This window comes from Vanellus vanellus, assembly GCF_965231255.1.
Source record: "Vanellus vanellus genome assembly, chromosome: 13".
Taxonomy (NCBI): domain Eukaryota; kingdom Metazoa; phylum Chordata; class Aves; order Charadriiformes; family Charadriidae; genus Vanellus; species Vanellus vanellus.
The window spans coordinates 21,951,800-21,975,603 of NC_138918.1; the positions used below are offsets into that span (position 1 = coordinate 21,951,800).

Below are 23,804 nucleotides of genomic sequence, written 5' to 3' on the forward strand. Positions count from 1 at the left end.
CCTATCTGGAAAGCGATGATCTCTTTAGTAGCTTCTCATACAGAGGTTGATCTGGCTGCAGTACTTTTTTTGTGCCATCTCTACTTCTGTTTTTCCTTTTGGAGATGGCGAGACCATCCTGCGCACACATGATATTTATGTCACCCTGGTTTGTTCTCTACTCCATTCATAGTAACTCCTAATCATTAATTTCGAGTTTTGATGCACTGAATAGAGATCTTTATCTATTATAACCCTGAAATCTCACTCCTCCATGGTAACATGGAGTACAAAGCCTCCCAAGGTGCCTGATGGCTCTGGGATGTTGCTGCAGCTGGAACTTCATGTTTATGAGGGCAGTAGCTGCAGCTAGTTTGGGAGCAAGGATGGAGAGACCTGCCAATTCAGAAAGCAGGTCTGGTGGGGGCACAGCGGGAAGTGAATCACAGAATCACAGAGTTTCAGAGTTGGAGGGGACCTCTAGAGATCATCTAGTCCAACTCCCCTGCTAAAGCAGGATTGCCCAGAGCACATCACTTAGGACTGCATCCAGGTGGGTCTTGAAAATCTTCAGAGAAGGGGACTCCGCCCCCTCCCTGGGCAGCCTGTGCCAGTGCTCTGTCACCCTCACCGTAAAGAAGTGTTTCCGTGTATTTGAACGGAACTTCCTCTGTTCTAACTTGTGCCCATTGCCCCTCGTCCTGTCCCTGGGAGCCACTGAAAAGAGCCTGGCTCCATCCTCCTTCAACCCACCCTTTAGATACTTGTACGCCATAATAAGGTCTCCCCTCAGCCTTCTCTTCTCCAGGCTAAAGAGTCCCAGCTCTCTCAGCCTTTCCTCATAAGGCAGATGTTCCAAGCCCTTAATCATCTTAGTTGCTGGACTCGCTCCAGCAGTTCCCTGTCCGAAATGTCTCGCTTCGAAAATGTTAAATGTGCCTGGGTTGAAAGGTGGCCCCCTTTGACACCATGTGGCTGCAGATCACAGACAAGCACCTTGAAGCATGAGGCCAAGGGAGATTTCAGTGGGTTTCCACCACACTAGCAGGATAATTCCCAGATTCACAAGTGACTCCATTCAGCTACTTCATGTTTATCTGTATACCCCCATCAGCCCGGGCCACTGGAAATACCTTAACAAACATCTAACTGGTCCTGAGTCATCTGCAGTTCGATGACTGATGTTGGTAAAGTGAGCCTCATGTACAGTTTATTTGCAGTCATGCATGTTCTTTCACCTCTGCTCCAAACACCACTCAGGTGCGCCTGGTGATCCAGAAATGACTTCCCACAACTACTTTACCTTAACTGCCACATGGTACCAGGCAGATTTTACTCCCTGTTGGCTGGTGTGGTAGAACAAGCCCTTCTTTCACCCTCCAACGCAACTCCATATATGCCAAATGACTTCAAAAGTTGTAAAATTACTGAGATAAATGGAGATCTGAATAAGCAAGGAAGCAGTTTAGGGTGCCAGCTGCAATCTGGGTGGAAAGAGACTCACGTGAAGGCAGTGGGAGACGATGAGGGGGTTTGTGCAGTAGCATCAGTCTTGTACCAACTGCCTCCCCAAGTACTTCAATGAATTGAGAGTAGGAAACGGAGTGTGCATGGGGCAAGCTACAGAAAAGAAATAGTGAAATTAGGCCAATAGGGATAAGAAAGGTGCTCCTGAGATAGGGGCCTCTGCAAACACCCAGGCGAGCTGGTCACAAAGCTCCTGCAAGGTGGACGAAGGCCTGGAGCAGCTCACCCATCAGCAAGTCAGATCTCCAGCTGGTCTCAGTCCCAGGGTTGAGAATCAAGCAGAAGGCAATAAGGAGGTGAGGATGGGGAAAAGAGGGCTGCCTCTTGATGGATGTGATCACAAACCATCTGAAGCCACATTTTATTGTTGCTGTCCCAGTCAGTGATGACAGTGCAGCATAAACACATGAGAGATGCAGAGCACTGCAGTCATTCAGAGCGTATATTTTCCACTGCGTGCCCAGGTTAGTCGGGACTAATATCAATGGCAGGGCAACAGAGAGGAGAGCCACGGGCACTGACATTGCCACGTGGACTTCCCTTCACACAATCCATCTACGCAGAAAGGCCATTAATGATTGTGCAGAGGTTCTTACACAATTCCCACCATGCACGTCATTTAACCTTTGCAGACAGCTCACCAGCCTGTTCTCAGAAATCTGGTGAAATAACTCCCCCTGCAAAGAGTTAATTATTGCAGCTTGGTCTATAAATTATAGTTAATTTTTCACAAACTACAGCTACTGTCGAGGAGAGCAGGGAGACAGCGATGGTTTCGCTGCTCCTTTTTTTTTTTTTTTTATAAATAACTTTGACTGGTGGGTTCATAGAGTACAGACACTTTATTCTCTCAATATTTAGACATTCAGTTAGACAGATGAACTCAGCTGGTTGGAGAGTGTATACAAATTGCCTGCTCTGTATATGCCTTATGTACTTACTGATAAAACACAGAATTGCTGAGGTTCCTCTCAACCGAGTTCATCCAACTGCTTGTCAGAAGAACATGGATGAGAAGGTGTCTGGCCAAGCTATTCCTTAGTTGTAGCACTGTAATCCTGGCGTGAGCCACACTAAATCCATGATTTACACTGATTAATACACTGAAGGGCTGTTGATCCTAACCATTCTCTCTGTGGCGGATTTCTGTACGTCTGGTACGACACTTTCTTCTCTTAATAAAACTGAACAGAGTCTGGATGCTCACTGCTGCTTTCTGTACATAAAATGCAGACTGGGGCTCGCCTGGAAACAGACTGGGGACTCTGGAGCTCATAAAAAATCTGCTCCTGTGTGTTTATTCATTTGGAAATACCACAACATTATTATTGTTTTTATTGAAATAGTTCCTTCTGGAATTATGTTCCCAGTTCCTGAGTGGATCGTGAGGATCAATAGCTGCAGGCAAGAAGTTCATCCCAAAATACAAGTGCCAGACTGCAGGACGCTCATCTCAGAGCATCAGATCTTGCTGATCAAACCAACACACGCAGCACTCCACACAACTCCCATCTGCACTGTTCAGGTGTTTCACTGAGGAGCAAGTTTAAAGGTTTCTGAGCGCCAAGGGACTGCCTGTCTCCATAGGACAGGCAGCCATTGCAGGGGCAAAGCCCTGTGTTATTATAAAGCTTCTAGTCGCTCCTCCAGGACGATCCTTCCAGCCTTATGAAGAAGCCCTTCCTATGCTTTTCTCTACCAGAAGAGTCCCAGAATGCACGTGTTAGTACTGCAGCATTTTATTTTCCCAAATCCCCATCATCAATTGTAATAGCAGCAACACGATATTTCAACGAGGGGATTTGTTCACAACCTAAAAAAGCCTTTTGCAGGGCCAGTGCCAGCATGAATGCTTTGCAGGTGGGACAGCTGAGGCCCAAGTAGTGAAGCAACGTGCCAGGATCACATGATGGAGTCAGAGAGAGCAGATCTCTTGGTACACAGCCTCCCGCTCTGACCATCGGGCTTACAGCCTCAGTTCTTCCAGGGGACATCAGCTTCCATCCTGTGCTTCACTCCACACTGCCCATCTTTGCCTGTAGAGTCACAATGGTCCATCTTTACATTGCATCTAGGGTAGTAGATGTGACGACTACTTCAAAAATACACAGTCAGCAAAATAAGCAATGACGGGGACCTGACAGTAGACAGGCACGACACAGCTCTCTGCAGACTGAGGGCGAGATCTCCTACACGTACGCCTCAAGGTACCATGCCTGCGTGCGTGCAGGCTCCACTCAATTATCAACCCCACCTCCAGTTGTGGGTTTTAAATTATCTGAGCAAAGGCCACGCCAGGACTTATTTTTAGGCTAATATTGAAAACCGGTCTGTCTGCATGGTCCTTGGTGGACTGACTTCTGTCTGTTCTACCCGTGCTCTGGGCTGGCTGGACACCCTTCAACTCCAAACCAACAGCAACACGTTCACTTTTGTCGCATTGCTGGCTCCAGGAGAGCACAGTGCCTTCGGACTGGGGTTACCAGAGACTGGCCAGCCAACTAACATGCAGGTCTGCCATGGTCACCCAGTAAAGACCATGCCAGACTGGACTTTAAAGAAGGTTTGGGGGAATCAGCTGAACCTTAATTACATGTCACATTTGACTATGGTATATGCTGAAGCTTCGATTCAACTAGATGTGACCAGATGTGATTTACAAACCACATCACAGTAAAGATTTCACTGAGCCATTGTAATCATGCAAGTCCACCAGGTCTATCTCACCTGGGAGAGACAACACACGGAAAACATTTCCAACACACTGCCATACTAAGCATTGGGGAAGGTATTAAATGGGAGAGGGAGAGCCTGAATAAGTGTAAACCAATGAGTTGACAAATTTAGCCCAATGACATCACCAAGATGACAGCTATGAAATCTGTGGACCCAAACCTGTGTGTGTAGAGTTAAACTTAATTGGAGAAAGAAGGGCTCTTTCACCTACCCTCCCCTGGGGATCTCTCAAGAGACTTCAGGGAGGGCTTGTGGTCCCCAGAACTTGAAATAAAGGCCCCAAAAATCAATCCAGAGACCCCAGCTTTCACTCAGGTGCCTCACATTATCCCCGAGTCCTCATGTTCCCGGCACAACTCAGCACTACGTCTTCTGCTCTTTTTCCCTCCTGCACCTTCTCATCTGATCCCAAACCTCTCTCTGCTGCAGAGCACCTGTAGAGTGGGATTGCACAGACCAGCCGGCACTGCCAGCCTACACAGGCTGGTAAAGTAAAAGCACTCAACCAGATTAGCTAGACAGTGACCCAGACAACGGGCATGAGCAGAGTCCAGGTGAGCAGCTGCAACGATCCACGTTGGTTTACAGCATCTGCCCATCACTTGCATCCTGATGGCATCCAGACCACACTTCCTCCACCCAGCCTATATTCTCTTTTTACCCTCAAGTCTTAACCTGTTTGTTGAAGTCAAGGAAATAAACTAGAGGAGAACTCAACAGCGGAAAACAAGCAAAAGGGATTACCTGACCTTTCTAAAAATTTCAATTATTATCTTACTTATTAAAAATGAAAATTTGATAAGATTTTACTATCTTTGTCCTGCATAAACCTTCCATCTCAGAATGCTCGACAGATTGCTCTGAACCTTCTTCCACTTTTGCCTCCATCAAAACGTTTCTAAACTTTGGCAGTGATTCCTATCCTGTTTACCAAGAAGGTCTGTAGCCACAGACTCCTGAGCCTTGTTTAGCTGCTTCAAGCTGCACAGTAACGGGATCGCATTACCATTTTGAGTTCTCTGGATGTTGAAATGAGCATAAAGGACCTTTCTCTCTGCATCAGGGCACACGATCAAGTTACCCCATCCCTGCAAGTTCCTGCCTGTGAGCACCCAACTGCACAACCTTAGCCTGTGACAAACACAAGACGTGTCTTATTTAACACTTTTTCACTACGGATGAGGCTACTGCAACTATTTCATGCTTACTGGCCTCTAAGGAAAACTTCTTGAGAAGAGTAGTAGGAGTGTCTTCTCTTCCTAGCTCCATTGCTTTCTGAAGAAAGCATCTCTAGGGCTGCCCTAGTCTGACAATGCTCAAACAAAAGCATATACTCAGAGGAAGGCACTGTGGTACCATGTCAAAATACACGGCATCATGGAAAGACTTTCCCAGACATCAGATTTTGTTTCTGAATCTGGCCCTCAAGAGTCTAGCTGGACCATGTGGACCGAAGACAGTGTTAAGATCGACACTACACCCCTGTGGTCTAGCACTCATCACACTCCATGGTCCAGCACATTAGATGTGCTAAACGGCTCTAGCTCATTTGAAGGTGTCCACATCGCTTAATGAAGCTAAGTGATACCCCATGCCATGCACATACCATGAAGTGGGGCATCAGGAAACCCAATTCTCTGTCTGGCAGGTCCCAGTACTCACCCCAGGTATAGGGTTGCATCCACGTGGACTGGATAAGGATGCAAGGAAGATTTGAATCCAGACAGCTCTCAAAATGCAGCACCATCAGATCCCAGATCTCTCCAAGTGTTTGGTCCCATATCCAGACTGGTATCGGGGTTGTTTCTACACCAGAAACACCATGAGATCCTTGGACTTCTCCAATTCTGCCATGAGATCTGTGAGGCCCATATCAAACACTCCCCCTGTGAAAGGGGTCCTGTTCCAGAGGTCCTGTTCCAGCCAGCATGTAGGCAAGGGGAACAGCAGCTGGGGAAGAGATCCCACGCACATCACCGTAACAATGTAGATGTTTCCAAAAACCTATGGTACCAACCTTGCACTCTGTAGCCTCGTGTCAGGTGCCAGCTAGGCGTGGGAAGGTGCTGAGATGGAAAGCAGTGGGACAAAAAATATGCTTCCAGAGAAAAAAGTTACCCAAGAAAGGAGACAGAACACCTCGGAGACCTGGGCCGCATTTTGAGTGTTGTCTGGTGTGTAAACCTGACTTGTGTCAAGGATGCAGCAATGCCCAGGAGGTCTGTGGCCACTGGAGAAGAGGAGGAGGAAGGCAGGGGTGACTCAGAATGTGGCAGGATTTGCTAGTAGCTACACTTAGAGGCAGTAAGAAAGGCTTTAACAGTGCTCCAAGGGGAAAATATGTGACATCCCACTCCTTTTCCCAAGGCAGGGGTAGAAAGGAAGGCCACAGCATCCAGGAAGGAACTGGGACCTCCAGGAAAAACATTAGTTAAAACATATACAGCAGGAGCAACAGGGCTACAGGGGGTAAGGCACGTGGGGCTACACAGAGTGATGGGGTTTCATCCCCTTGCCCATAGGGACTGTCTGGGCCACGGGGAGAACACGGTGAGCTTCCTGAGGGTAGGGTCTAACACCCTTGCCCAGCCTGCCTGGTAGGATGCCTGCCTGGCACCACGGGCCAAACAGGAGTGATCAAGCGCCATGACCAAGCTGCCTGTGCGAGGCAGTCTCTCCTTTCCCAGGGAACTGCAGCGACCACTGAGTTTGCATGGTGCTTTCTCAACACGGTGTTTAAAATCCAGTGGATCATTTACAACCTTTCAGTGAAACAATGGGGGGTGGGACAACCTACAGGTGCCAGACAAGCTTTTGAATACAGATATGGAAAAGAAATGCAATAATTTTACAAGAATGAGATGCTTGTCAGCTTTCCAGATCATCCCACCTCACAACATCTTCATTACCTCCCCATATGTTATACACATGTATACGATAGATCATCAGTAACCATAAAAATCGGGGGGACTATGTGTTATTTAGGTAACAACTGAGAGAGATCATAAAAAAGGAATGTGAAGGAAAAAGTCAATTACAACTTTAACTCTGCAGATTTTACCATCTCTTCACATAATTAAGAAATAAACCAGACAGTCAAGGACGAGGTTCCCACAGAGGAAAGAATTTTTTCAAAAGGAGAGACTTCTGTGCACGCCACACAGCATTTTGCCAGTTTTCTTTCTATTGCTGAAATTTGGCTTTTAGTGAAAATAGCATATATGTAATGCAATGCAAATATGTAGCACAGATCTATGCCCGTGAACACAAAGGGAAAATTCTGGGGAAGGATGGTATGGTCATTGCATTAATGGTGCTGCATCTCCGCATGATGTCCCCAGTGCAGTGGAAGGCTAAGCACAACACAAGCAAATTTTAAGCGCAGTTTTCTAATCAGAAAAGCTTTTAAAGGGTACCTGGCCAATCCCTGCTGTGGCTGCAATCAGATTTCCTTTAAAATCATAAAAGATTGAGCTTTCCAAGGAGGAAACGTCCCCATAAAATCTGCTTTGATTTGTATTTTTGTGTGCCCATTTTCTATTGCATTTGTGACAACACAATAGAAGGGGATGCTAAAAAGCACTTCCATCACATTAAATCAAATTAAACATTTTGGGAAAACTGTTCTTGCATTCTGGAGACTCAAGGAAAAATGTGATGGCAGGACTCAGATGTATTTGCTGCAAATTTAGAAGACTCACACTTTTTTCTTATATTTCCTATAGCCTCTTTTGGTTTTCTCACCTACCCTTAAAACAAACAAACAAACAAACAAACAAAAACAACAAAATAACCCTGCTAAATCAAAGGCCGTGACAAGCACATCTTACAAGTATCAGTAAACCCGTGTATTGAAAAAGCTGGGAATGCTTAAAATCCAGCTACAATTTTAAGTAGCTTGTTCTTCAAGTTATCATTGCAATAGTAATCAACCTCTCCCTCTCTAAGGTAGACACCAGAAAAACAAAATCATATGTTTTGAAAGATCTAGGGAAAGATCAGTGGCTTTCACAGAAATCAAAGAGAAGTAGTGATTAAAGAAGATTCCAGGAGGCAATAAAGCATTTATGCAAAACGTCTCATAAAAACAAAACAAATAAGGGGAAAGAAGCTATATGGGGGGAGCAGGGGGAGAGGTACTTACACTCTTCTTCCATAACAACTATTTTAGTTTCTGAGGCTGGTAAGACTTGTGGTGCTTTCGTTGTTCCTGGGGAAATTAAGGTAAGAAAGTAGTGAACAAAATATCTATTTTGAGCAGAGAAGAGTGGGCTTAGCTACGGCAGGGAGGAGGACAAGAGCGGGTGCTGCTGGGTGGCGCAGGTTGGGGTGGCTGTCAACGGGTTAGTACTGGTTAGAATACGCTCAGATGGGTAACTGGGTAACAGAGGCAGATAAACGGATGCCGCTGCGGGGGACAGCACAGGGCACACCGCTCCCCTCATTGTAACGGCCTTCCTGCCATTAGGATCTCTGTCATGATAAAAAGGCAGAAATGGCTCAGGATTCACTCGGCAGGTGATGAGCGAAACCGTGGCAGGTTTTCTTAGCCCTGACGGCCACGGGAGTGCAAAGACGGGATCACAGAACGCGACAGCGAGGAAAATGCGGAGTTGAAGAACAGGCGAGATCGTCTGAAGAGCCTCCATCCCACAAGTGTGCGCAGTTCTGCAGCACCAAGTATCGCTCGTACAAGAGATGGAGGAACATGAAACAGATGAAGGCCATGGCCCAAGGCAATATGGGAGCCGAGCACATGTAGCAATTTCCTCTTTATAAACCAGGATACTGGGGAAGTCCAATGTCCAAAGTCACCAGCTCCACCCAAGCCTGCTGGCAGCAACAGCCCCTTCTGGACCAAAGCCCCTTGCCACCCTCCAGATGCACAAAGGAGAAAGCACCAGGGGCCTATGCTGTGTGTGCAGCACCCTGTCAGACACAGGGGGTGAGACCACTATGAAAAGGTAAAAGCAGAAAGAATTCTTTATAAAAGCTTGATTTTTCCTGCAGTGTTTAGCAAAGGGGGGTGGGGGGTGGTGGGGGGGGGGGTGTCAGTCAAAGAGATGTCTGGAAATTTCCTGAGGTAAAAAAGAGTCTGAAACAGTCACGTCTCAGCTGTGCCCTCATGCCCACGTGATACAAATAATTAGACTACCCAATAAAGAGAACTGGGAAATGGGACGTTTTTCTAAGAAAACATCTGATTTACCTCAAAGCAATAAAAATGTGAAAATAGCACCAAAGCACAATATGTTTTGGCTAAGCCCAGAAGCATTTCCTCAGAAACTGACACCCTCCCAAAGCTTTTCAATGTGAAGGCATTTATTTCTGAGCTGGGCATTTTGTGGAAATACCAGAATTGCAGAGGAGAGATAAGGTGATGGGTTCAGCATTTTCTAAGTAACAAGGGGATGATGCACTGCAGCCACTCTCTTTATAAAGAAAATCTCCGTTCAATGTGGTGTTTTCGGTGATTTGCAACAGATCTGCATGGTTGAAAAGGTGGTCTTTTAAAACCAGAAAGTGGTAGTGGAATAGAGCAAAGAGTACCTTGCAGCGGCAACGCTGCCTCATCAGGCTGAGAAACTTTTACCAGGAGAGATGGAATCTCAGACCTTCACATCTGTGGGCCTGAGGGTCTCACGTGTGAGCTCCTTCTCTGCCAGTCAGGACTCAAGTGGGCTCAGGAGCCTCTGTCTCTGGTGCCTGCACCCCTGGAGGGGAAAGGTGTGTCGGGCTGAGGACACCTCGCTCCTCCATGATGCTCATCTCAAGCCTCAACAGCCACCTCTTGCAATGCCACCTCTCTACAGGGGCACCCAGAGATGTCCCCAAACTTCGTGTCTCTGTACCACAAGTTGTGGTGTTAGCTCAGGATTTTTTCCCAGTCCTGGATTCACCTGCCTGTATCACAGCAACATCACGGGACCGTCAACAATACTGCTAAGGGTCAGGTCACAGAGTGTACTTCCAGCAGATGGTCCCAGAGCATCGGTCCCAGCCAGCCTGCCCAGGACAGGGCAGCAGTGAAGAAGAAGAATATAAAGCAGCAGAATGTACAGAAACAACAACAGGTGGAGTGAGCTTTTGGGAAAGAGGGGAAAGTCCTGGGGGGAGGCCAGCTTGCGCGCCTGCTCTGATTGTTATAAACTGCTAGAACTTCCCAGGGCACTGTGTTGAGACTTAGCCACAATGGGATCAACGCTAAGGGCCCTGTAGAAGAACGCAGGCAGGGACAGAAATCAGCACGCACGTGGATTCAGAGACAAGCAGATGCCCCGAGGAGTTTTATACTGAAAGATGTCACAGAAGAAGGGAGCAGAAGTGAGGAAAGCTGTCAAGGTCCCAAGAAGGCCCAGCAGTAAGGAAAGCGAGAGACTCAAAGACAGCGAGTGCCTGGGCACAGATGAGATGAAGGCTGCTTGGCTCTGGGTACCTCCAGAGGGAAGTGAAAGAAAGAGCGCGAAGGGGGTGACGGAGCCGCAAAAGCCTACAGCGATCACCATCATCTTGTTTATATTTGCAAGGGACTACAGCTGGCGTTCAAGTGCTGTCCCGCCAGGTGACCTGCAAATAGCAGCAGCAAGGTGCGCACGCAGCTGAGAGTGGCAAGCCGAAGGCGGATCTGCAAGGCAGCTTTGAAAATGGATTAACCAAGGCACTGCCGCAGCAGGGCACAGCAGGCGATCTACTGGATCTGCAGCACCTTGCAGCCTGCAGCTCCCGCTAGGAAAAGGCACAGGCCAGACCTTTGGGTCTCTTTGGTTGCTTTTCAGGTCTCAACACATTTCTGGGCAACTCGGATGCGTCCTCAAACCCACCGTGACCTGAGTGAGAGCAACCATCTGTCCTTGCCAGACAGCATGCCTTCCTGCGAAGGAAGAGTTAAGCCCTGACAAATGCTGCCATTACCTGCGCATGCGGGAATCACAGAATCACAGACTGGCAGGGGTTGGAAGGGACCTCTGGAGACCATCTAGTCCAACCCCCTGCCAAGGCAGGGTCACCCAGAGCAGGCTGCACAGGAACGTGTCCGGGTGGGTTTGGAATATCTCCAGAGGAGACTCCACAACCTCTCTGAGCAGCCTGTGCCAGTGCTCTGCCACCCTCAAAGGAAAGAAGCTTATCCTCATCTTGAGATGGAATTTCCCATGTTCCAGTTTGTTCCCATTGCCCCTTGCTCTGTCGCCCATCACTAGAGTCTGGTCCCATCCTCCTGACACCCACCCTTTAGATACTGATAAGCATTGATGAGATCCCTTCTCAGTCTTCTCCAGGCTAAACAGACCCAGGTGTCTCAGCCTTTCTTCATCAGAGAGATGCTCCAGTGCCTTGGTGACCTTCGTAGCCCTCCACCAGACTCTCTCCAGTAGTTCCCGGTCTTTCTTGAACCGGGGAGCCCAGAACTGAACACAGTACTCCATATGTGGCCTCACCAGGGCAGAGCAGAGGGGGAAGGGGCAGTTTGAAGTTGTAGTGGCCTGATGTGCACGTTCCTGGTGCCACAAGCTATGTGCAGGATCAGAGCCTTGCAGCGGGCGCTGCTCAATCACACTCTTCCTCTCGTGAAAGGGGATCACTGGTGACCAGGAGGGCGCGTGGCGGAAGCAGACGGGGCTCTGATGGCCGGTACATGCCACCCGTGCACGTTGCGCATGGGGAGAGGGGTTCACACGTGCAGCTCCCAGTGAAAACAGGAACAGTTTATGTCACAATGAGACAGCCAGAGCGCGAGTCAGAAAAAAAGGGGTGGCGTTGCCTCAGTTAGCTTGCTCTAGACACCTTTCATATCGTGATCGGAAAGAAACACAGCAAAGCGGTAGGGCTACCTTCGTAGACGTGAAGCATGAAGGCATGGAGGTTTGAACATGGACAGCCTTTCTCCAGACTTTGCAAGCACTGCGTCTTTACTGGCTTGCACAGAGTAATGAGGGGGAGGCTACGTGACATGGCAGCTTCACAGAATAAAAGATTCGGGACTGCAAACACTGCTGAGGCAGAGGTTAATAGAGAAAATAATGCCAGAAAGCAGCAGGAGAGAGCTACCTTCCTTCACATTTGACCGATGCTAATACGAGCACAACAGAGAAGCCGGATCACCCCGAAGGGCTGCAGAGCAGAGCCCAGGCTCCTGCAGTGGCCCATTGTGAATGGCAGGAGGAAGAGCTTAGGAAACAGAACTTGTACAGTCATCCCTCCCCGAGTCGCACCCTCTCAGCTTCTGGCAACCACTGTAGGGACTTTCTGAGCTGGAGGGTGCATCCAAACCATCATGTTAAGCAATATAATTATTATGACCAAGATAATAACAAAACCACCTAACCTCAGACTCCATCCGCTGAGCTCTATGAGATGGAGCACACATTCTAGGATGAAAACCAGAAGCAACTTCACTCATCGCAAAGCTATGGTGTAATTACTTGTCTTCTGGTGAGTTTTGCTTCTCAGAAATTCTTTAAAAAAAGAAAAAATCAAGCCCACCAGCTTTCTTTCCTCCTTACTCCTTTTAAAAAATACATAGACTGTAAGTTTATTTAAAATGTAAATTAACCACATTGCCAGTGACAGATAACAAAGATAAACATTTATGCTAAGCTGCATTTTTCTTATCTCCCAAGATTGTTTTACTCAATATCCTGAAAGCATGAAACAAAATACAAGACAGATCATGTGCAGAACCTCCCGCTTTCTGCTTGAATGACAGTCAGCTCAAGACATTTGCTGGCTTCTTCACTTACCACTTTTCACATTCAGGCTGCCTTTTGCGGTGTCTTTCCCTAAAACGTTCTCCGCTTCGCAGCTGTACTCCCCAGCATCTTCCAGCTTCACCTTGTTGAACTGCAGTCTGGAAATCTTTCTGTTGAAAAGTACAGCAGACATTTCTTACTCAATTGCTGACCATCCTCATGAATTGATAACCATTCCTAGCCCTGGTAGGCTGCCCGGTATGTCACCCCTTCTTGAGAGGATGGGCTGCCTGACCTCACAAGCTGAATAGGTACTCAAGCCTGGTCAGGATTCAGGTGGGACCCTTCCCAGCAGCCGCAACCACCTAAAGGTTTTCTTAAATGAATATTTCCTAAATGAACACCTCCCTCCGAGCTCACTGCTCCTAGCATGTTGCCATGGTTTGGTCTGACACCTGTTCTCATTCGCACGGAAAGTCTTGCGAGGGGTTGAGCCCAAGAGTCCCAGCATCCCAACACACAGACTTTCTGCACTGGACAGAAGCCACTTGACTGATGGGACAGCGGAATCTGCCTGAGAGACAGGGATGCAGAGGTGAGATGCATGTTCTGCACCTTCCTCTGCAAGGAGACTAAGCAGCCCAGTGCTTCAGCGGCTGCGTTCAGCAGTGCCACACACCTCAAGGCCAATACCCATGGGGTCAGGGGGAACTCATTCATTTCCAGCCTGCAACTCAGACCCCTGTGGTTTGACTTAGACAGCTGGTAGCTTTATCTGGGCCAACAAATAGGGCAAGCACTTTGTCTCCCCCAAATACACACACTCCAATGTACTACAAACATGGGGGGGCTGAACTGCACGCAATCATCTTATCAGCCAGAAGTGCCTAGAAAGAGCAGCAGACGATGTTCGTGATGATTGCCCATGTCACCTAACAACCTGTGCTGCGTGCTTCATGGAAGCAGGAGCAGCTCTGCAGCAGAGCCCTGCGGTGCTACGGGGAAGACGAGCATCACCTTTCCCACCGGCTATGAGTGATGTCTCATTCTCTGCGATGCCTTTCTGACTAATAGGCAAAACCTTTTGTTGTCCTAGAGGTCTATAGGAGCCTTCAACACACTGAATGCCACTCATGAGACCACAGTGGGACTCCCAGATTAGGCCCTCTGTTTTACTACACTTCCTTCTATTTCAGCCATCTTATCAAAAACCACCCTGTGTACTCTTCTCGTGAGAACATCTCTCTGCTTTCCACCCCAAGCTTTTATCTCAGGTCTGTGTCGTACGGTCGCTTTATTTAGAGACTTGGAAACACTGCCAGCTTTAGAAAGAAGTCCCAGTGGCCTATGTCGCTGAAGGCAAATAAAATTCCTTTTATGTGGAAAATAACCATTAGCTTTGGACATATTTGCAATGTTGCACGTGTCATCTGAGAAGGACTTTTCTTTGGGCTGTGCAAATCATCGTCCATAGGAAGTCCTTCACAGAAGCACACTGGCGTCTTTTTAACACCCTGACATGCTGTTCTACTGGGAGGCACGGCACAAGGACACAGCATGAACATCTCACTACTTATATTAGTAAATTAAAAGCACTTGGAGACAACTTGGTACAGCTCCCAGGGTACAGGCGCTACCCTGTTTTACAGGATGCGGTCAAGTGCTCAATTGCACGAGTTTAGGCCCCACGTGGAATAATTTTTAAATGAATGTTGACAGGACGCAAAGATCTCTCGAATCCCTCTGATCCTAGCTCTCCCCTAATCCACTGTGCAAAGCCAGATATTTGGGCCAACATATTCCAACATGGGTGCCTAAACAAAGGGGCTGATTCAGAGTGGTGCACAGCTGCCTTGACTCCCAGTGTGAATCTTCTCAGATCTCTTTGAGCGACCCGTGACAGTCCTGGGCATCGTGGTCCTCGCTGCTGTCATGCCTTAGGAGCCAAGCAGCACCCAAGTGCAAAGGCACTTAAGGGTCTCCAGTGCCTGTTGCTGCCCGGTAGCAGCTGGGGAGGTACAACGGGGGGCCTGATGAAGGGGGGTTGTTTCTGGTGGGCTGTAGTGCCCAGTCCAGCACCACATTCCAACACTAGCTAAAGGGGTGAGGGGGAGCTCTTGGTACTGCTGCATTCAACCCCAACAAGACTGCCCCCACCACAGCCCAACCATTCCTTTCTCTCAGCTGCCTCAACCCTCATTGACAGAATACAGCATTTGTTTCCTAAACCGCCCCCGTGACAGGCTTGTAGCTATTGCTGCAACGCAGAGTGAAAAGGCAGCACGTGTTGAAAGCCGCTTGGAAGAGCGAGGCTCTAACTCAAAGTCCTGTAGAAAACACCACCCTCGCACACCAGCAAGCTGAGGCTATCTGCCAGTGCAGAGCTGAAAGCATTAACAAACACGCTGCCTTCAGCTGCCGGAGGACAGATATTCTAATGATAATTGGCTGCATTGCAACCTCATATGCACAGCACGTTTCACCGTGTGCAGCAACTGGAAAAACCCACTACAGCATTAGAATATCACCTGCGTACGTGATCTTTTACAGATAAAGGGGTTTAAGTCCCAAGGATACAAATTAGTAAGTTATTAGTGACACAAAAGGCTAATGAAAGGGGACACACTTGACAGATTCATCTCCAAGAACAGAATGAGACACATTTGATCTTTTACCTGGAAGTGGAGAGGAATGTGAACAGAATAAAAAGCAGTGTTGGCATTTATAGCTTATCAGCATCAAGGTGAAACCAAAGAGGCGTTTCATTTTAATGCACAAGACTGTTGTATTGTCAAAAGAGCTAATTTTTATTTTCCATCACAGTTTGATGGTTTGCCTGGACTGTAAGATCCCCTTGAAAAATCAAGAGCTTTTTCTTGCTTTTCATACCCCAGACCAATGGTGTAGCTACTCTTGGTCCCCACACTACGCTGTATAATGGCAGGTAACAGACTTGGTGGAGAGAGATGAAGGATACAGACGAGGAACTGTTTTAATGTGCAGCACAGCCCCAGTAAAGAGCATTTCCCTATTGCAGGAAGCACTGAAACAACCAGAGAGGCAACCTTGTTTCATAGCATTAGTCATGCGCCTTTTAATTCACACTGATAATGCCTGTGCACTAGAAGAAATGAACTGAAGGATGTAAAAGAGACTAGACCTTGCTGATCTGTGTGTGGCAAAGACAAAGATGACCAGCCTCTCTTTGTTCTATTTCACTATCTCCAAGCGCTACTGAAATATCTCAAGACTGACGAGCAAATTGGTTTTTCAAGTTCGTGTTCTTCCTCCTGCTGCCCCCAAGGGCAGGTACTTTGTTCACTTGAGGGCTGAGGCATGTTTTTACAGTAGCAGCACACAAGGAATTATGTTGTGCACAGGAGGTCTGCATCAAGTCCCCTGCTGCCCTTCTGGGCAGCGTGTCTCCTGGGGACGCCAGCCCCTGGGAAAGCCCTACCATGTGCATTCACAAGGGTGCCTGGCTGCCAGAGGATGCCATTCTTCTGGAGGACGGCGCTGCCCCGGGCTGTTTGTTCAGTGAAAGGGCCAGGGTCACTGACAGATCCCATCATTTCACTGCAGTGCAACTCTGTTGACATTTCTTTACTCCAGGGGAAAATCTGCTTCATTGTCTTTTCTGACCCTCAGCACATATGACTTAGCCACGCACTAATTATCTCCTGTAGTGCCAGTGGAGGAATAAGCCACGGGGAATATGTTGTCTGCAAGCTCTGGGGGATAGGATTCACAAGGAGACCTTCAGCCTGGCCAGAAGAAGATCCCCCAAAATACCTTTCTGGCCAAGAGAAAAGAGCCTCCCAGAGGGCAGTTTGGAGTGATGAGTACATCCTCCTCTGCAGTGCCAATCTCCAGACTACAATGGGAAACAGGGAGATCAGCCCTTGGCTGGGACCTACACAAAGAGCCTGGCGAATTCTGGCTGGGAAGGGTGGCCTCATCTTCTGTAATTTAGACATCTCAGAGTTAGACATCTAAATGTGAGCTTGGGCCCTGAGGCCTCCAGTATAGTCAGAGGAAAAGAAACAGGCACTTCATCTCAGCCAAGGAGGAACTTTTCATGACAGGAGTCATGTTCCCACCAGCACTTTGGTCAAGCTTGAATCATTTTTCTGCTCTTCCCTACTGACAAGTGGAAGTGGGACCATCTTCCCAGGTCGTCTCCTCACAAAGCCATTCATCTCAGAGTGTGTGCGCAGGAGAGCAGAAGCCACGAGACACCTATGCCTCACTGAGGACTCAGTGTCCCCAGTGTGTGTTCAGCCGCTTCTGCATCGTTCAGGACAAAAATAGCTCTAGGATTACTACTGTTGTAGTATTTTATTAGTCTTCTAAAAATAGAGTAGCTAACACATAAGTAGTAAAGAAGTCAAGGAATTAGCTGGTGAAGAGAATTTGAAGACTACACCCTATGTGGCCCCTACATTGTCAATGAAGAACACTGCATATAGTAAACACACCTGAGATCCTAGGAAAAGGAAATTCCCAAACATGACCCTTGCAAAGGACACACTGAATACACTGCTGTGGTTACCGATTAACTCCATTCCTCTCTGTTTGCACAGAGAGACGGTGGCAGGAAGCTCACCGACATTGCAGAGAGCAGAAAGGCCAGCAATTGCTGTAACGTGTACTGCCTACACTCCTGCCAAAGATTTAATTGGCGCCGATGTACTGTGCTGGCGCTCTGCACGGTGGTGCATTTGCCCCAGGAGAGCAGGTTAATGATTGGCAAGGAGATTCAGAATATCCAATTCCTCAGCTTACGGCCAAGAAGTGATGTCCAGCAACCATCAAGCATCAGGCAGCCACACTGGCTGGAGCAGGGGCTCGCAGTGCCCTGGCCTCAGGGAACACATTCATCGTCCCCAGCACCCAGTGGGATAAAATCAGGTAGCAGAGACCACTGCAATGCAAAGCAGAGTGGGGGCGGCCGTAGCAAAGCACCTCTGTCCGACGGGACAGAAGTGGCAGCCAGGAGCATCCTCTCCCTGCACAGCCAGATGGAAACCACCCAAATCTCTTCCCTGCCCTTCAGTTACAGAGCTGCACAACAGAGCTGGGCAAGCCGGCTGTGCCTTGCAGTGCTTGAGAAAAACAAGTGGCCCTGTGCTGGCTGCTATGTACCCTAGGGCATGATCTGGCTAGCTCAGGATTAGCTACAGAAACAGCAAATAGGAAAGGGGAAAAAAAAATGCCCTCAAGCAAAGCAATCAAATAAGAGGGGTAAGGACAGGAAGGTTCGGACCTTTCGGCTTGGCCATCATCCCCTCTGCAGTGGGCGAGGTCCTCCTTCCTCCTCCCCTCACACCATCATCTGCCCCGCTCAGCGTGTGACCCGCTGGGGCTGTGGGAGAAGCAGGCGTGGGAGACAGCTAATGTCCTTGTGGGTGCCCAGGAGAGGAGCAACCATCCCCTGACCCCCTCTGCCTGCTCTCTCCTACCCCTGTCCCCCAACATTAAAGTGCTGTTCTAACCTGAAAAGCAGATTTGCCCCTTCTCTGCTCAGCAGTGCTCTTGTCTCTCTGTGCCCAGGCTTGGGGGACAGGCTGATTTTAAAAGGAAGACTCCACCAGTCCTCACTCTGCAGAGCTGACACTGACACTGGTCTCAGAGTGAGAGCAGGAGTCCCTTCTGGGTCAGGCAGCGTCAACAAAAGGGGAAAAGATCAATAAGTACACTCCAAAGAGCAGGGTCACTTGTGCAACCCCCCTCCATCCTCAAATTCAGCCTGGGGCTGCGTCGCTGAATTGCTACGGATGTTCCCACAATGGGAAGAGGTGTAGGGCAACAGAGGCAGCATAACTCAACCGCACCAGTCCCTGGAGTGGACTTTGTGGCCGCTCTGTTGAGAGGCAAACCCCCGTGCGCTGCTGCTCTTTGTGCCAGTAGTCTGTGGCAGCTGCCAGGGTGTGAAATCAACAAATATGCAAAATCTGATTTTTGGGTTAAGGCTGATGCACAAACCCAATGTCAGTGCAGGGTTCCCTGTATTATTTGTCCTGGAATTGAAGGCAATTGATCCATCCCATGAATGTTTCCTCCAGCCCCAATGCCGGGATTTTAATTTCTTTGAGAAAACGTAGATCCTGGAGCAGTACCCTGGGGCCAGCTCAGACCAGGTTGTTTCCCTGCTTTCTGTAATATCTCACAGGAGCGTGCTACAACCTTCCAGCACCAAATGTGGAACAGATACCTCCCTGCCCTGAAGAGCGTGTGAGCGTATGACCTCCATAGAGAGTCGAGACACCCCCGGTAGGTGAGGAGCCAGGACAGTGGGCAGAGGTCTCACTATCTCACCAACCAAACCACAAACTTGTCCTGTAGCAGGGAAGGGAAGAGAGGGTTGGTGCTGCTGAGGAGCAGGCACAGAGGTCCTAGTTTGGAAGTGTATCACACGTTAGATGGAGGCTGATATGCTGGGCAAATCAGAGGCAAGACCAAAACTTCAGGGATTGCCAGAAGCGTGTACACCTGAGAGGGCCCTTAAAGCAAAGTTTTTAAGAATTAGGGGAGGAGGAGAAGGAGGTGCCATACTAAAAGCAGCTGTCTTGGGGGCGAGCCCCGTGCAGGTCACAGGAACAGCGATGAGCAGAGCCAGGCTGCAATTGCTCAGATCTGGTAAAAGCATTTGTGGGAACAGAGGTAGTGGGAAAGGGATGGCACCTCCAGACGGACAGAGAACTACCCCTCCAAAACCTCTGCGAAACATATCACCATGGTGGCACACAGGGTTGTGCAAGAGATTATTCAGTTACAGTTTCGGGGCTGCTTTCTGAGTTTAGAGCTTTTGGGATGTATGTCGTTCTTGTCTTCCTAAGTCAACTGGTATGTGCACAGATCCTCACCAGTGCCTGATCCATGAAGGGGGACTTGGCAAATTCCTGGTGGTAGGTATATAATGTGCTGCCCCAGATGAACTGCCTGCAGCCTCAGCCCTCACCCCAGCCCTCCTCCTGCAAGGCAAAGCATTTTAACCTAAACTGGATGAATGGGATTTCAGCTCATGTCTCAATGAGTGCTTTAACCTAATCTGTGACATTTTGCAGCTGCAGCAGGCTAAGGTCTGAAGGGAGAGATTTACTTTTTTTTTTTTTTTTTTTTAAAAGCAGGCAACATCACTGGAAAAATAACACAAAATTTCAGGCACATAAAGTGCCTTCCATCTCTAAGTTTGCACACACCACCAGCTGAAGCAGCCCAGCATCTGACCGTAACTTGTTAGCCACTATAACTCAGTCAAGTTTGATTAAATGCCCATTCCCTGAATCTCTCAGGAGCCCCAACTTGCAAAGTTTGATTGTTCTAGCTCAAGACCCAACTGCTTCTCCTTTCAGTTCTCAAATTCCCTGGTTCCGTCCCAGGTGCATTGGCCAAGATAATGTCCATCATCTCCTTTAAAACAACAAACATACAAACAAAGGAGATGCTCTCCTTCACACCCCCCTCCAATAAAGTGCCTTCAGCAGCTAAAACCAAATCCCAAATATCGGAGACTTATAATGACATCGTGAGAGTTAGCAAGGCAGAAGGTCCCCTGGTGATTATAACAACACCGGTGCTTGAGAAGAGTCTTAGCTTCAAGGCATCTGGAATTGCTCTTGCAAGATCCATTGTCAAATGAGTTTTTTCCTTTGTTTAAAAATGTCAGCCTGAAGACCCCTGCCAGAGTGGTGGTATAGCCTGCTTGGGTTCACTCTGGCTCCCACAAGGCTTCAACAGTTCTCTTTGCCCCTCCTTGTCTCCAGGCTTAATTAGGAAATCATTTATCTTTATTGGCACTCTCTTTCCCCTGCTGCTTTGGCATTATTATTTTTTTTTTTTTGCTTTCATTCCAGAGGAGTGAGCTGTACAGGGAAGACCACAGCCCCATTCATTGTGGGTGGGGAATAATCTACAGCAGGGAGCTCTACAAGGAAGACCCCAGCAATGAATCTGCCCCAGCTAGCATCGCCTGAGGGACTACTGTACAGAAACAGGAGAGGAGGGTATCCCTTGGCTCCACTTACAGGCTAACAATAGGGATTCCTGGTGATACTGAAAGTAGGACACTACTCCCAAGGGATGTCATATGGTCAGCCTGTCCCAAACTGAACTGCCAACCCCGTCCAATCTAATGATATGCCTGCTTCACCACTCCAGCAATCTCCCTTGGTAAAAAAGCACACAAAGAGAAGAGGCTGTAAGGACAGCCACAGCTAGGAGACTACCAGGCTCCTGGACCTGCTCTGACTCCAGCTGAAGATCTACGCGTCTCAGGGCTGAGACCTGAGCACAGCCTGATGTGGGGTAGGTTCTCTATGCCTCCGCAAACAGAAGCTCCCTTGGCTTTCTCCACAATTGGCATTTTACCATTCGCTAGGACAGTCAGAGAGTCAAAACCCAACCTTAACTTCTTGGGAGCCAGCGGCCTCAATGAGATCTCAGATGCACTCCGCCGAAAACGGTATCGCTTTGGCAGCTCAGAGGGAGAGTCGCGCGCTATGCTGTACTTCCACTACTGCATGCAATTCTTCCTGGGCAATTTCCCTAGGTTCCCTACCAACTGTGTTTTATTTAAATTGAGCCAGTGATAAATTCCAGCCAATAATTTCTTCCACCTTAAAGAGAAGTTTCCTCTTTGTGCAAGCCAGGCTTGCCCCAGCCTGTTACTAATTACAGATGGAACATGCAGTTCAGAAAGGAGGAATCAGAATTGTTCCCCTCCCTCCAGCAAATACCCATTGAAAAGAACTGACTCCTTTGCCTGATGGCACCAGAGGTTTTGCCGGTAAGTTTAAAAAACAAGAGGGAAGTTGACTGATGGAAAAGCTGACATGCGGTTAACTGCTCCACTCCTCCTTATAACAAACCCTTCCCTTATATTCCAGGAGATCTCCTACTCTAGCAAGGCCAGTGGGATCAGATGAAAACTTGATCACAATAACAAGGGCTTCAGTCATGCTTTCTAGTTAGAGATCTCAAGGCTCTTTAAACACACAGGGAGGAAAGCCAAGCACAGAGCACTAGAAGAATGAGTCACAGAGGGCAACCATGTTCTTGTTTCCCATCCTAAACCTCTGCATGTTGCCTAAGGACCGCAGAACTGCAGACAAAGGGTCCGATGCAGAGCTGTGCCCAGCTCCTCCGGGCACTCACAGCGCCAAGGGAAACACTATGGACAACACCTCCTCACCCTGGCAGGGCTCATTTTGCCTGGCTGCAGCAGACAACCCTATTAGGTCTTTGGATCAAACTTTTAAAGGAATGATCCTGTGCACCTGGCCAGGTGCTGCATAGTCCGTGAAACTTTTTGCCTCGTGTACTTTCTCTATGAAAGCCCCTCCCCGGCACTCTATTTCTAGCCCTCTGGAAACCCTGCTCTACTCTGAACTGAAAGGAAGAGCAGAGGATTATCTGGAGACCAGTGTCATCTCTAAGTGGAGCCAGATGTATAAACCCCATTATTCTTGAACTAATCGTCCTTTCTGAGCTTTACAGTTTAGGATGCTTATCCTTCCCTGGAGTCCCCTCCTAACATGCTGGAAGTAATGATGTGTACCCATATCCCATGTCCAGTTTTGGGTCTCTCTACTCAACTCGGTCCCACTAGCTGCTTAATGGAGGTATGCAAAGTCAGGAGGGCTCCTTCGATCCTCAGCCTCCATGCACAGAGCAATTTTTAATGTTTATTTTATGCAGTCAAGACCAGAAGGAGGCAGGTCCAATGCCAGAGAGCACTCTGCCCTCGAGGTGTCTCCAAGCACTGAGACCTAGCAAACCCAGTGGAGAGGAGAGCCTGAAAGGTGAGGATGCCAGCCGGGCCGTGCGCAGACCCATCCAGATCTGCGTGGAGAAGTGTTCCTGCACTGCTGACTGCTCATCAAGGGGCAATTGCTCATCAAGGGGCAAGTGATCAACAAGGGGCTATTGTTTCAGAGCTGTCCCAGCTCGACAGCCGCTTCAGTCTAGTCTCCAAAGCCAGACCCCAGCCCCAGACAGGCAACCTCTCCACTCAACGGCATGGTTTTGCAGCAGCAGGCAGCAGAAGCTGGGATGGGAAGCGATTCTGGGGGCAGATCAGCGGGGGACGCTTTGGGCTCACACCTTTGCTGCTGTGGGAGCCTCGGACACTGGAGGAGGCAGGTGCTCAGCTTTCTTTAAAATGTTTATCCTTGGGCTTATTTTGCCAGCAGGAAGCACTTCTAGCACGCACACGTCTTTGGCCTGTCACTGGCAGCCTGTGAGCCAACGTGTTGCCATGGAAACTGGTAAATGCAAAATTATGACTTGACAGCAGTGTCCCGAGGAAAGAGGATCAACCTTCTTCCATATGTTTGTGTCCCTGACCCAGGGAGCGTGTGCCCCCCCCTGCACCGCTGTGGGTGGGATGCCATCCAGTCACAGCTTCGTGCTGGACACAGGGTGCCAGGAGGCAAGGAAGGACTATGATTTCTGGGAGCACAGCAGGGAAAAGCTGCACAAGGCACTTCTCAACATGGCCAGGATCCCTCCCCAGAGAGTTTTGCTGGGTGTTTGGTCTGGGGCTGGTTGCTCGCTAGCTCTGAGGGAAATAGCTCCCCGAGATTCCTGTGAGACCCCAGTGCCAGCAAGCTCAGGCTCCCCCGAGCTGCCTGCCCGCAGGGATGCCATGTCCACACCGGGTGGACCAGCAGGCTTCCCACGCCTGGCTGCAGCGGGTGGTGCAGACGTTCCTCCAGGGCATCCCAGCTCCAGTACCCACTGGTAAACAACTGAGGCCATGAGGCTGACAGGGCCGCAGACATACTGAGGGCAACAGAGCAGAGAGGCAGGCGCAGTTCTGCCCTCCCTCTGCTGCCCGCAAGCCCCCACAGCCCTTCCTGAGCAGACGGCGTC

The 23,804-nt window shown here is 48.8% G+C and overlaps 1 protein-coding gene across 1 annotated transcript in view; it reads right to left on the bottom strand.

The window, feature by feature from the left end:
• NRG2 (neuregulin 2) overlaps window positions 1-23,804 on the bottom strand; it is a gene marked incomplete at both ends in the record, with an annotated part of 172,050 nt that overhangs the window by 38,822 nt on the left and 109,424 nt on the right. Inside the window, 2 exons of the mRNA XM_082490020.1 lie at window positions 8,387-8,452; window positions 12,981-13,099. Coding sequence (XP_082346146.1) covers window positions 8,387-8,452; window positions 12,981-13,099 — 185 coding nt within the window. The remainder of the gene's footprint in view (window positions 1-8,386; window positions 8,453-12,980; window positions 13,100-23,804) is intronic.